At 47.1% G+C, this 12,928-nt stretch overlaps 1 protein-coding gene across 1 annotated transcript in view; it reads right to left on the reverse strand.

Moving 5' to 3' along the window:
• The window catches only part of Nup210 (nucleoporin 210), a 105,995-nt gene that overhangs the window by 89,753 nt on the left and 3,314 nt on the right, over positions 1 to 12,928 (reverse strand). The window contains exon 2 of the mRNA XM_029478233.1: positions 373 to 509. Within this exon, the coding sequence (XP_029334093.1) occupies positions 373 to 509 (137 nt within the window). The remainder of the gene's footprint in view (positions 1 to 372; positions 510 to 12,928) is intronic.

Here is a 12,928-nt window from a genome sequence, read left to right on the forward strand (position 1 = left end):
TGAGGAATACAGGAAACAGTTCTAAGCAAGCACTGCACCAGATTACTTGAGGGGCTGGTCCCAGGAGTACAGCATCCCAGGAGACCCTGGAACCAACCTACCATGAATCCTGAGGAAAACTGTACTCCACATCTACAAAATAATGAACCAAATACAGGGAACAAAAAGACATGGTTTCCTATAGTAGGTCAAATTTTTTCACTTTGATTTGACACCAGTTAAGAGTATCTAAGGTAACAAATGCTAATTTATGAGTTTAGAAAGTCAGTCTCAGTGAGGAAAAACCTGAAAGGACGCTTCCTAGACCCCAGGTAGATGTCTCAAGGGAGCCTGTCTCACAACCCCACCAAGGATCCCCCATAAAACCCTTACTGATGTCTTCTGCAAAGATGATGCTGGTCAGGCGGGCTGGCTGGGTCAAGCGGGCCTGCACCACTGCCTTCTGGGAGCACTGCTGTTCACTGGAGCCCAATGGCTCTATGCTGGCTACCTCTGGCCGGGTGGATGACCTGNGGAAAGAGAGGAAAGATCATTCCCTGGAACCATACTGCAAGACACAGGAGCCAGAGAAGAGGCTTCTACCTGGGATCCTGTTGGACTGAAACACAGAACAGAGGTGAGGCACCTCATACATCAACCCAAAAGAAAACAAAAGAAGGAAAGAAGCCAAACCAAGCCTTCCAGCACCAGAGCTCTGCAACCCGAGGGCTTGAGTCACTGTACGCAGCCCCTGCTAGGCAAATCAAGCCAGACACTGAGCACCTGGACACAGCCTCTGTATTCAACAGTCACCTTCCGAGATTTCTCCATGGGACTACACAAGGCCTCCTCACCTCAGGGAGCAAGCCCAGGNCTCCAGAGGACCCCTGAAACTATTGCAGCCTCTCTCTATGCCTCCACACACACCTACGGTGAATTTTAGTTTACTCATTAGGCCCAGAAAGAGATTGAGTGGTAATATAATAAAATACAAGTTATAACAAGACCGTAATCAAAGTTATTTAAAAACCTATTGATTGAATAGTTTATTTCTGGAATTTTCTATGCAATATTTTCAACCTATGAGTTACTGATGCAATTTTTCATCAGCAGGAAGAGGATTTATGCATGAGGTACAAATACTGGATCTGATCCAGGCTGGACTCAAGAGCACTCACCCAGATGTTATCCTTCATCCCCATATGGCTTCTACAGCACCTGGAGACCACAAAGTATAGTGATAACCGGTCCCTATGCACTCAGACTGGTCTCACAACCACAGGAAGGGGAGAGGCAGATAAGCCCAGCAACAGGTAAGCTGGACAGCTGGAAACATGCTGGGGAAGCCATCAGGTGTCACTGCCTCAGCTCCATAACACAGCACAGCAACAGTCCCAGGTCAAGGAGAACTGAGGACAAATGTCAGCACCTACCAGATGCTAAGTGGGTATTCACTGTTACTGCAAGTTCCAAGTGGCCTCTGAATGAATGCCACCAAGATGGCAGGGTGATGGCAGAGACTTGTCCTGCCTGTCACACACACTGAGAGCTATCTATGCAGAGTGACCAGTGCCCAGGGTAGGACAGCCATTGAGCAAAGTGCCTCAGCCTCACCTAGCCCAGTCTCCAACACAGCACAGACATGCTAGAGTCAGTCACAGCTAAAAGCCAGCCATGGTGGGTGGCCCTTGCCAGTAATCTCAAAACTCAGGATCATCTGCAATTCAAGGTCCTCCTCAGCTATATAGCAAGTTTGAGGGCAACCTCGGTTACATAATATGCTGTTCGACACAAAACAGTGGCACATAGCACACCTGAACAGACATCTCCAGACTTCCAGCCTCATGTCCAGCTAATGTCTTGCTAGAAGCCAGGTGGTCACAAGCAACAACTCCCATCACAACTGAGNACACTGAGACACAACACAGGTACCAACTAAGCTGCTGCAGGAAGTCTGAAATACTAAACCAACCTCAGCCACCAGTGAGGGGAGATGGAATTCTCAGGGAAAGGCATGTGTGGTTAGCTTGAGGCATCCCTCTGAGGATACAGCACTTCAGAAGCCAAGGGGGAAGAACAAAGTTGAGGAAGAGTCTCTCACTCTTTATGCAAGAGATGGACTTTATTCAGTAGTAGTTGAAGATATTTTTCAAGGTTAAGCTTCACACACACACACACACACACACACACACACACACACGAGACACACAGAGAGACAGAAAAAGAGCGACAGAGAGAGAGTGTGTGGCTAGAAAATTCACATCCATCAAAGGAGACTATGGAAACAGGACAAATAACTGCCCTGTAGGACACTAGCTTGGATCAGTAAATTGGAAGAGGACCTTCCTGGAAACTCTGGTAAAGCCCAAACAGTCTAGGAGGTCATGGGTAGTCATGTTCTGCTGTGAATGTCCTAGTAACGCAGGTATGACTTGAGGAACCACTAGAAGAGACAGTGTAGGGAAAGAGTGATGTGGTGGGTTGCTCTGATGCTGTTTGTATTTTGTTTTGTTTTGTTTTGTTTTGTGACAGGGTTTCTCTGTATAGCCCTGGTTGTCCTGGAACTCACTTTGTAGACCAGGCTGGCCTCGAATTCAGAAATCCGCCTGCCTCTACCTCCAGAGTGCTGGGATTAAAGGAGTGCGCCACCCNGTCCCACGCACCNGGCTGNGCTGTTTGTATTCTAATGTTAATACTGGTTCCTCAGGAGGGGCTGTTCCCAAGGAGCAGACCCTCACTACTCAGACGATGCCATGTGAACCTTTTCCCCATTTTAATTGGTCAGTAAAAGGCCTGTGATTGGGCAGTGGTGGGGAAAGGTGAAACTGGAGGCTCAAGAGGGGGTAGCAGGTAGAGGGAAAAGGAGAGATCGAAGGAGGATGAAGGAGGAAGAAGAGGAGGAAGAGGAGGAGGAAGTCCTAATAGACCAGAACCACGTGGCTGGGAGAAACTGCAAATAGCAAGGGGTTTTATAGCTGGAGAATAAGTTAGTATAGTACTAGATCTGCCCAATCTAGGCATATGGCTTATAATTAAAATATCTGGACAAACTTATTAGGGCTGGAAATTAGGGGTGAATGTGAGGAGTACAGGTTTTTCCGGGCAGTGACATTGTCTATGTGATAGCTATAGATTGTGTGTTGGATGTTCCCCAAAGGCCCATATGCTACAGGCTTGGTCATAGGCATTCAGTGCTACTGGGAGGATGTACAATCTCTAGTGGGAGAGNATTAGGTTGCTGGGGTGAGCTCTTGAAAAGGGTATTGAGACTTGGGCCTCTCTTTCCTCATTTCCTATCAAGAAGGGGCATTTCCTCTACTGAAAGTTCTAATCATAATGTAAGATGTTACTGAGAGTCAATTCTCTTATCTTGGGTTNTTGCCTCCTCACAAATAACAGGGAGGGCAGACAAAGATAGCATTCGTCACACAGGAGTAAAAAGTTGAAATGGGAACACAGATCCTCAAACAGGAAATCAGAAACTGAGACCCTTGGTGGCCCAGGATGCTAACTAACAAGTTAGAAATATGGCAGCCCTGTGTTCTGGGGTACCCGTTAGCAAGTGCTGTAGCTCAAAAGCTCCCACTGGGTGGGTAAGGCTTTGGGGTGCCAAGTTCCTGGCAGAGAGAGTGGGTCACTGACAAGAGAGGCAGGAACAACAGTTCTCCCATCTCTGGCAGGTCCTGAAGGCTAGAGTTGGTTCCCTGGCTTGCATCTATAGGCACGTCTCAAAGGCTAAGGCTGAAACAGTGGGAACAAGTTCATCTGTCTGTCTGTCTNTCTGTCTGTCTGTCTGNCNGTCTGACNGTCTGNCTGNCTGACTGACTGACTGACTGTCTAGAGAAGACTTAATCCAGCTGGAAGCCTGACTATGGCTGGGAACTGGACTGTGAAGTATTTAGGCTTCTTCCTCTAAAGATAGCAGAAACAACTAAGACCAAGCTGGAAGCAAAACTGGGGAAAACATGGCTTGTCTCCTAGTTACAGAAAGCCTAGTGGACTCTAATTGACTGTGTATGCAAATGAGTTNTAGAAAAGAACCAATCAGGAGAAACCTGTCAAACTTGAGAAGGCAAAGAAAAAGTCCACCAGGTCTGCCCACGTGGGTGGTGTCATGTTTCATGTTCTACAGAAGAAATGGAAACCAGTTTACATGGCTTTCTGCTCAGTGCACCCCCATGCCCAGGTTAAATCAACTGCTATCCTCAGGGCACCTCCCCAATTGTACAGAACCAATAGACAGCAGTGTNCTCACCCTCAAGGAACATATGGCAAGTCTCATAGTCTGAAAATGACACACCTGTGTTTCCCGGGAACCTTAGGTCAGCACAATAAACAGCGGGGCTGAGGATCAGGCAGTATGGCCTGTCTCACTGTTGATATCTGCAGAAAGGTAAAGGTGCTACAGGGAACTGCCACTCACCTGCCGTATGAACCACCATATCCTCATTTAATAGGAACAAAGTCTAGCTGGAAAGGACTAGGGAATATCAGACAGAACAAGACACAAAGCTCTTACCCAGCTGAGGGGGGATCCTGAACACAGGCCAGCAGTCCTACTGCTGTTGGGGTACATGGAGCTCCAACACAGAGCTTTCCGACCATCTTTTGGAGGCACAAGGATCTTCCCCTCTCCTGACAGCTCTTCTGTGATTAGCTCTATGCTCACCCTATTTGTGTGTCTACATTCGGCCAATCAGAGACCATCCTGGTCCAGCATGTCCTCTATAGATATACAGCTTCAACCCAGGAAGAGCTGAGTACCTTCAGGATCTGCTGGAGATGAACTTGATAACTTGATAGAGACTGGAGCCCCAGCACTTGAGATTCCTACCTCCAGCAGGGGGCTCACTCAAGCCAAGTTCTGGGCTTTGACAGGGCAACTGCAGGTACAGGAACTCTACATCCAGTCAGTAGACATCAAAACTGCCCACCTCTACAAAGACTCTACTCTCTACCACTCTAAAAGTCTGTGAGAGCTGTGACACCAGACCTGCAGACTTGCCCTGCTAGGGACCAATACTGACTGTCATCCAAAGACCTTTGAGCTTTGAGTTGCAGCAATTCTCAAAGCCAGTGGCTGGCATCCCAAAGCTAACATGTTTATACCCTGTAGTGGCTGGAATAAGACGGCCCCCAGAGGCTCATATATTTAAATGTTTGGCCATCAGGGAGTGACACTATTTAGGATTAGGAGGTGTTGTCTTGTTGGATTAGACGTGGTGTTGTTGGAGGAAGTGTGTCACTGGAGGTGGGCTTTGAGGTCTCAAAAGCGCAAGCCAGGACCAGTAGCTCTCTCTTCCTTCTGCCTGTAGATTTGGATGTAGAATTCTCAGCTCCAGGTCCAGCTCCATATCTGCCTATGTGCTATCCACTGTGGTGGTAATGGACTAGACCTCTGAAACCATAAGCAAGACCCAATTAAATGCTTTCCTTATAAGAAATACCATGGTGGTGGTGTCTCTTCAGAGCAATGGAACGTTGACTGAGGCACACACATTTCATTCAAATCCCCTATGGCACTATGTTTTAAGTTGTTTTACCCTGTCTAAGGCTATCGATCCTGAACTGATGATACAGTACCTCTGGTTTGCACTCTAGCTATCTATCCACTGATTCTTAGAGGGGGAGGAAGAACCTAGTTGGGGGCTGGGAACAGGACAAGGTCAGTAGAGACTACCTCACTACAATGTTTATAGGACTCTTAACCACAAGAGCAAGGAATTGCAGGTCAGTGTGCTTCCCTGAACCTTGATTCTGGTTCTGCCTCCTCCTCCAGGCCTCCCCAACAGAGCAGACACAGACACTGACACCCTCAGATCCACAGGCAGGTTCAGGCAGAAGCCTCAACCATCTGAAGTCAGATCTCAGCTTATAAGCCCCTCTCTCCCACAACTCCCCTATCTTTATCCCTTTGCAAATGCCTCCCTGCACGTCACATGTCCTTGTTAGTAGCCCATCCCTCCCACTCTCACAGCTAAGGCAGAGGGCAACACCTCCTTCCTCTCAGTTCCCCCTGTGCCACTGGTCCTCCTGGAATCTTTAATGCTCAGCCATTCTCTGAGTCCATGAGGAGTAGTCAGCTTTTAAAACAATGACAAATCCCTATTTTAAAAAGCAACATATAAGGAGGGGAGGCTTACTTGGGCCTATGGTTTCAGGAGTTCCAGCCTAGTGTTAGTTGTTTCTCTTGGCATCAGTGTGTGGAGACCAAGATGCTGCTCACAAGAGGAGACAGTGTAACTAGAGACCCAGCAATCCTTCAAGNACACATTTCCAAAGACAACTTCTTTTCTCTAAGCCCCACCTTCTAAAGGTTCTGCTGACCCCACGCCTGAAGCACACGGGCCCTGAGGGATACTGAAGATCCAAACCATGTGAGTTTTGCTGGATCACCTATGATGTTGAGAAGAATTCAGCACACACATGAGCCTCTGCCTTTGTGTAGCTTCTGCTTCCGTAGGAGGTNAGCAGGAGAACGCAGAAGGGAGAAAGGAGGACTCAGGGCTGGGTGGAACATGGGCCAGGAAGGGGAAGCCTGCAACTTCCAGTAGGCTAGCTGGATGGATGAGGTGTGGCTGAGGAATTCTGTGCTCTTGACAAAAGCTAGGTCTGCCATCAGTGACAATTAGTGCCCTCCTTCCTTTTGCTGCTAACATTACACTGAGGTTTTGTTTTGTTTTAGTATCAAGCCAACTTTGCATTCCTGGGTTTCACCCTCTTGCTCCCTGACATTTCTCTGGATTTAACTCTCTCNCACACTGTGGTGAGGGGTTTTGTGTTGGGGTCTGTGGGCAGCTGGTATACTGTACACTCCTGAACTGAGTTAGGGAATGTCTGCTGCCCTTTCCTATTTGGGGTCTAAGCACTACAATCTGTCTGCCTCCCCAAGGATTCACAGGACATTCAAGTGAGAAATTTTCTTAACACCAAAGTTTTTAAGTATAAAGCAAACTGGAACAACTCTATGGAGTAAAGCAGAAAGCCTTGGGTGCTGCACAGCTTTCCAAGTGTATTCAGAATCAGTCCCAACGTTGGTCAGGTGAGAGCTCACATCTGCAGACACTGGGTTCAGTGCCTGTCACACAGCCAGGCCACCTTCTCACAGGCTCCTGCCATGTTCCTTCCAAAGTCTCCTGGTGACAACAGCTTCAAAGGCATCCTCTCCCCACCAACAATCCAGTAGACAGGCATAGAAAAGACACTCACATCTGACTTGTCACTCAGGAAGGGGATGCCCTCGACCTCCATCTACCTCTTTCTGTAACAGCACCTAACTCCCCTGGGTGGACCTGCCTAGGATGATGTCGTGTCCCTCCGGCTCCCACATTGAAATCCTAGCTCCCCAGACAGCAGTACTGGGGAGTGATTAGGCTATGGGCACAGAGCCTCGAGAAAGGGCTTAGTGCCACTTAAAGAGGCCTCTCAGAGCTGCCTGGTTCACCACCACCACCACAGACACACCCAAGAACACAACACGAAACTGGTAGTATGCAAGTGGGACACAGCCTCACAACACAGCCACTCAGACATCTGTGACTTCCTCCAGCATGAAGGGAAGACATTCTCATTATTTCAAGGCACTTTTTTTCATCTATGGGTTTGTAACAGCAGCCGGAAGAGACAGAGCCTTTATCCTCTCTCAGTCTAGGAGACTCCAGAGAACACTGAGGATACTGACAAACACACTACTGGCCAACAAAAGCCTTGTGCACCAGGTCACAGAGATGGACTTGGACTGTCATATGTCCCTCAGGCAGATCCAATTAGAACAGGTGTTGTGGCTTATGTCCACACAGACTGGAATGGGGGTGGGGGTGGGGGTTGGTTGCCATAGTATCTTGCTACCCTAAGAGTGAGCCAAGGGACACCACAGCCAAAACCTAAGAACAAGGAGCAGATCCTAGTGACCATGCATTCATTTCTAACTCCAACATAGAAACCGGAAACAAATCTTGCCTAAGAGACTCCTTCAGGAGTCAAAATTACATACATCCCTTCATTGTATTGCAAACATTTTGGCTTNCATTTCCTGTCACACACAGCATCTCAAGGCTGGGGAGGTGAATACTCCAGGCTGAGCTCTTTATGGTTCACAGTCATGTTTCCTACAGACCCAGTACTGTAATAAACACACCACAGTAATGTTCATTATTATACGATAATTCTGTTCTGTGTTAAATAGTAAAGTGTGATGTGTACAGCTGTGTCCCCAATAGTCATATTAGAACCCCAGGTGACAGATCAGGAAACTGCCACATGTCACCATATGCCTAGAAAACAATGGCTTCAACACAGCTTAGACCAGGAAGCAATGACATAATCCTGCTACTTTGTAGTGGGTACAACATTAAAAAACTATGCTAAGGACTTCCCGGAACCTGCAGAAGATGGCATCAGTGAGCAGCTGACCAGCCCCACCTCTAAATGTACTTTTAAATATATTTCTTAAAGTTGACTGATTTATTTTTTCAAACTTGTTGAGGGAGGGGCCAAGCAAGCCAGGCACCAGCTGAAGAGCCCAATTCCACTTCACACCCCAGCGACACTCTGCTGGGAGGCTCCAGGTCTCAGGCACCTCAACTTAAGTGGCTATAACCATCCCTCTAGATAGAGCAGGTTTTAGGGATTGAAAAAAAATAGCTCCTTAGGATTAAGTGAAGAATAATATTTAAAGGGGTTAGAAGACAAACTAGCTTTACCATTTTGGTTCCTACTGGGCTTTAGCAGGGACACTGGTCTCCTGGTCCTGCAGTTTCTAACCACCAAGAGCAGCTGCCTGGACTCCAGGGCTTTCTCATGACCTTTCCCACAGCTGTGGTTTGGCCCTTAAATGTCTCCAGAAGGCCTTATCCTGAACACTTAGTCACTGAAAGATACAAGAACCCTGAAGAAGTTACCCCTAGTCCTCTGGAAGTCAGGGCATTAGAGCACACTATTGACTGATATATTGGGGCCCCAGACCCTTTCTCCCTCCCATTTTGCTTCTACAAGAGGTGAACTGACTTTGGCCCACCATCCACTCCCACCATGATGTCCTGCCTCACCACAGGTCCAAACGATTGTAGACTGGTTTCCCCATTACATTCCTTATCTTAGTCACTTTCTAATAGCATTGGCCACCCAACACACCCACCTTGGGGATCTCACCACCTGATTCAGCACAGTCACATCCAACACCATTTGCAGCTTTCTATTCTTTATTTTCTGTGCGTTTCTTGACTGCTTGTATGTGTGAGCATGGAAAGGGGGGGGGGGAAGCGGGGGAGACTGTGAGCAACCATAATGGGTGCTTAAAATTAACACCTAGTCCTCTGGAAGAGCAGTCAGTGCTCTTAACTGCTGAACTATCTTCCGATTTTTTTTTTTCTTTAAATTAATTCACCTTTACTGGAAAGGAAACCTTATACACCAGGGTAAACAGACACTCTGTTGGGCTTGCCAGAAAACCAGANGCAAAAAAAAGTTCTGAACCTGGGGTCAGTGCTTCTCACAGAAGCTCTCGGAAGCAGCCAAACACTTAGAAAGAAGGAGGCTATGAAGGGGACAGTCACTTAGGAAGTAAAACTTTTGGTTAATATTTTTAAAAAGAAAGAAAGAGAAGAAAGCAGGAGGGCGGGTTGTCAGGGGCAGTGTAGGAGGAAGTGGGGAGTTAGTGTTTAACGGCTAAGGGTTTCAGTTTTAGAAGGCAGAGTTCTGAGATGGATGTCAGGGTGCGCTGATGCCCTGAACTGCGCAAACGGTTAGGAGGCAACGTTCTGGGTTACATAATTCTTGTTTTAAAATAGGAGAGGGGCTGAAGAGACGGCTCAGCCATTGAGCACTTGCAGAGGACCCAGGTTCAGTTCTGAGCACCCACAAGGTGGCTCACAACTGCTCTTAGGTCTAGCTCCAGGGGACTCGACACCCTTTTCTGACCTCTACAGACACTAGGCAAATACACACAGGTAAAGACTCATAGGCATACATTATAAAGTAAATAAGTAAAACACTGTTATCCACATACTGACTCGGGAAAATCTTTAAACAGGTCTCAACAATCAAGAGTGAATTCTGAGATGACGGGTTTAAGTTTTCGTAGAACAGTGCTTCCCCAGATCGTGCCAGGTCCTGAGTTCTCTTCCAGCACCAGTAAATAAATAATAGGGAGACTGAGCTCGAAAGGGTGACACTTTCTCCTCACCATGGCTGCATGAGACCCACTGGCATACAGAATGCTCCAACTCTCTGGGTGCCACTGCCTTTAAGAGAGCTGTCCCCTTTTCAGAATATAGGCCAGGACCTGGGCAGGAGTAAGAGGAACAGAGACTCAGGGAGGTCAGGTCAGAAAATAACGGGAAAATACAAGGGGTGAGGGAGAGGGATAAGAGAATCAAAGGANATGGATGGGAAGGCTGGACTTCTGGTCAACCCAGTTTACCCTCCACCTATCTGCAGGGCCCATCTCTCATGAGTCTATGGGTAGAAGCCACCTCGGGGTCAGGCAGAATAGAGGAACCCCACAAAGGAAGTAGAAGAAAACCACCCAGGGCTCCAGGTCGGCTCAAGCCAACATGCTGACAGTTTCCAGAACCTTTCTCACACCAGTCCTGTAAAGTGAGCAAGCAGAGACACCTCTCGAGTCCCACCCCTCAGAAACCTCTGCAGCAGGCAGCCCTGGAGGCCAAGTNGGCATGATTCTCAGAAAACAAATCTCAATGCTTGACCTGTCCCCTAACCAAAGCCCACGTGACCTCTGCCTGCTGAGCTCTGGACCTTCTGATACCCTGGTGAGAACCAACCAGTTTTGCTTTTGTTTTTTTAATCAAAGATGCTCAGCCGGACAAGGATCCAAATTCCTGAACATTCCCCACCCCTTCCCTTTTGGGCAGTTAACCAAATTATGAGGTCAGCTCTCACCGATGAGGTGAGACAGTCACCACCTACATTGGGGATAAGAGACAGGGATATTTCTGGTGAATGTGTTACCAGGCTTCATTGGGATTCAAGTGAACGTTGAATTACTTTCACTTTGTTCTTNTGTTTCCCCAACACCCTCACCTCACCAAGTGCACCTCCTCTCCCAACATGCTCAGCCCCAGCCCTAGCTGTTCTCTCCGTTTGTACTCAAGGCCCAGCTGGCCTCCAGGGAGAAGTATCCCAGAATACATGTCTGGGATTGTTGTCCATTTCTTCCACAGGCCATGTGCAAATGCTCCCAAAGTCCAACCCTGAATTCCAGGAAGCAGGGCATCACCCACTCCTTCACTGTTGCTCCTTCTGGAGCACAGTCCAGTGCATAGGGATGTCACCATTACCTGTCCACTCTTTGTTAAAGTGACACTCTGACTGCTCTGGGAATCCTTATTGCTAGCAGTCTGGGGAACAGAGGCAGGAGGTAAAGCTCTCTACTGTTGCTCTCAGCAGCCTGAAGAGTTCCCCTAGACTTTTAGGGACCTGAATTAGCAAAAATAGAGATTCACGGCTTCAACACATAAAAGAACTTCGGGACCAGCCAGTCTATGAAGAGGAGTTGGGGTTTATCTCCGGATTTCTATTGCTAACTTGGGGAGGAAAAGGTTTCTTTCAGCTTATAATTCTAAGGTCACAGCCCATCACTGACGGAAGTCAGGGCAGGAACTTGGAGGCAGGAGCTGATGCAGAGGCCATGGAGGGGTGCTGCTTACTGACTTGCTCCTCATGGCTTGCTTAGNTTGCTTTCTTATTGAAGTACTACCAGTTCACGGGCTCCACAGCCAACAGTGAACTGGGTCCTCCCTACATCAAACGTCAGTTAAGAAAATGCACCACAGACTTCCTCACAATCTGGTGGGGGTATTTTCTTACTTGAGGTTCCCTCTTCCAAAATGACTCTAGTTTGTGTCAAGTTCCCATAAAAACTAGCCAGCTCAGGGTTTATTATGGATTTTTAAAAATCTTTAAATTTTTTTTCTAGCCGTGCAGTGGTGTCGCACTTTAATCCCAGCACTTGGGAGGCCGAGGCAGGAGGATTTCTGAGTTCGAAGCCAGCCTGGTCTACAGAGTGAGTTCCAGGACAGCCAGAGCTACACAGAGAAACCCTGTCTCAAAAAATAAAATAAAATAAAATAAAATAAAATAAAATAAAATAAAATAAAAATAAAATTTTTTTCTTTTCTAATTTATTTTATATGGGTATGGGTGTTTTGTCTGCATATGTATATGTGTGCCCTATGTGTGTGCCATGCCCTCANAGGCCAGAAGAAGGCATCAGATCCCCTAGAACTAGAGTTACATAGCTGTGAGCCTCCACATCAGTGCTAGGAGTTAAACCCAGGTCCTCTGGAAGAGTGAGTTCTCTTAACCAAAGGGCCATCCCTCCAGCCTCCAGATATTATAATACAGGCTTGAGCACAAGGGTAAAGTGAGAAATGCCTAAAGAGAAAAACAAAATATACACACAAACACAGTGTCACAAATAAGGCATGGTGGACACAAATAACTGTGTGTGCCAACTCATCAAGAGACAGTCACCTTTCTTTGTCTTTACAATAACCATAAAGGGGCTGAAGAAATGGCTCAGTGATATAGAACACGTGTTGCTCTTGTTGCTCTTGCAGAGGATGAGGGTTTGGTTTCCAGCACCAATTCGACCGCTTATCACTTATAACCATCTGTAACCCCAGTTCCAGGGGATCCAACACTATTCTGGCCTCCTCAGGCACCAGGCACACACACATAAAATAAATAAATCTTAAACACACACACACACACACAAAAAGAAAAAACTAAACAATCTTTCGTGTGTGTGTGTGTGTGTGTGTGTGTGTGTGTTCATATGTTCCTATTTTAGTGGGTCTTGATGCCACCATCTTCAAATGGTGGCATCAAGATCAGAGAAGATTGCTGAAGGTCATGCAACAGAATTGCCATTGATAAGGTAAATGTCTAGCTCAAGGGAACAAAGGATGATGGGAGTCTTTACTGAAAA

This window comes from Mus caroli, chromosome 6 (genome assembly GCF_900094665.2).
Source record: "Mus caroli chromosome 6, CAROLI_EIJ_v1.1, whole genome shotgun sequence".
In the NCBI taxonomy this organism is placed as follows: Eukaryota; Metazoa; Chordata; class Mammalia; order Rodentia; family Muridae; genus Mus; species Mus caroli.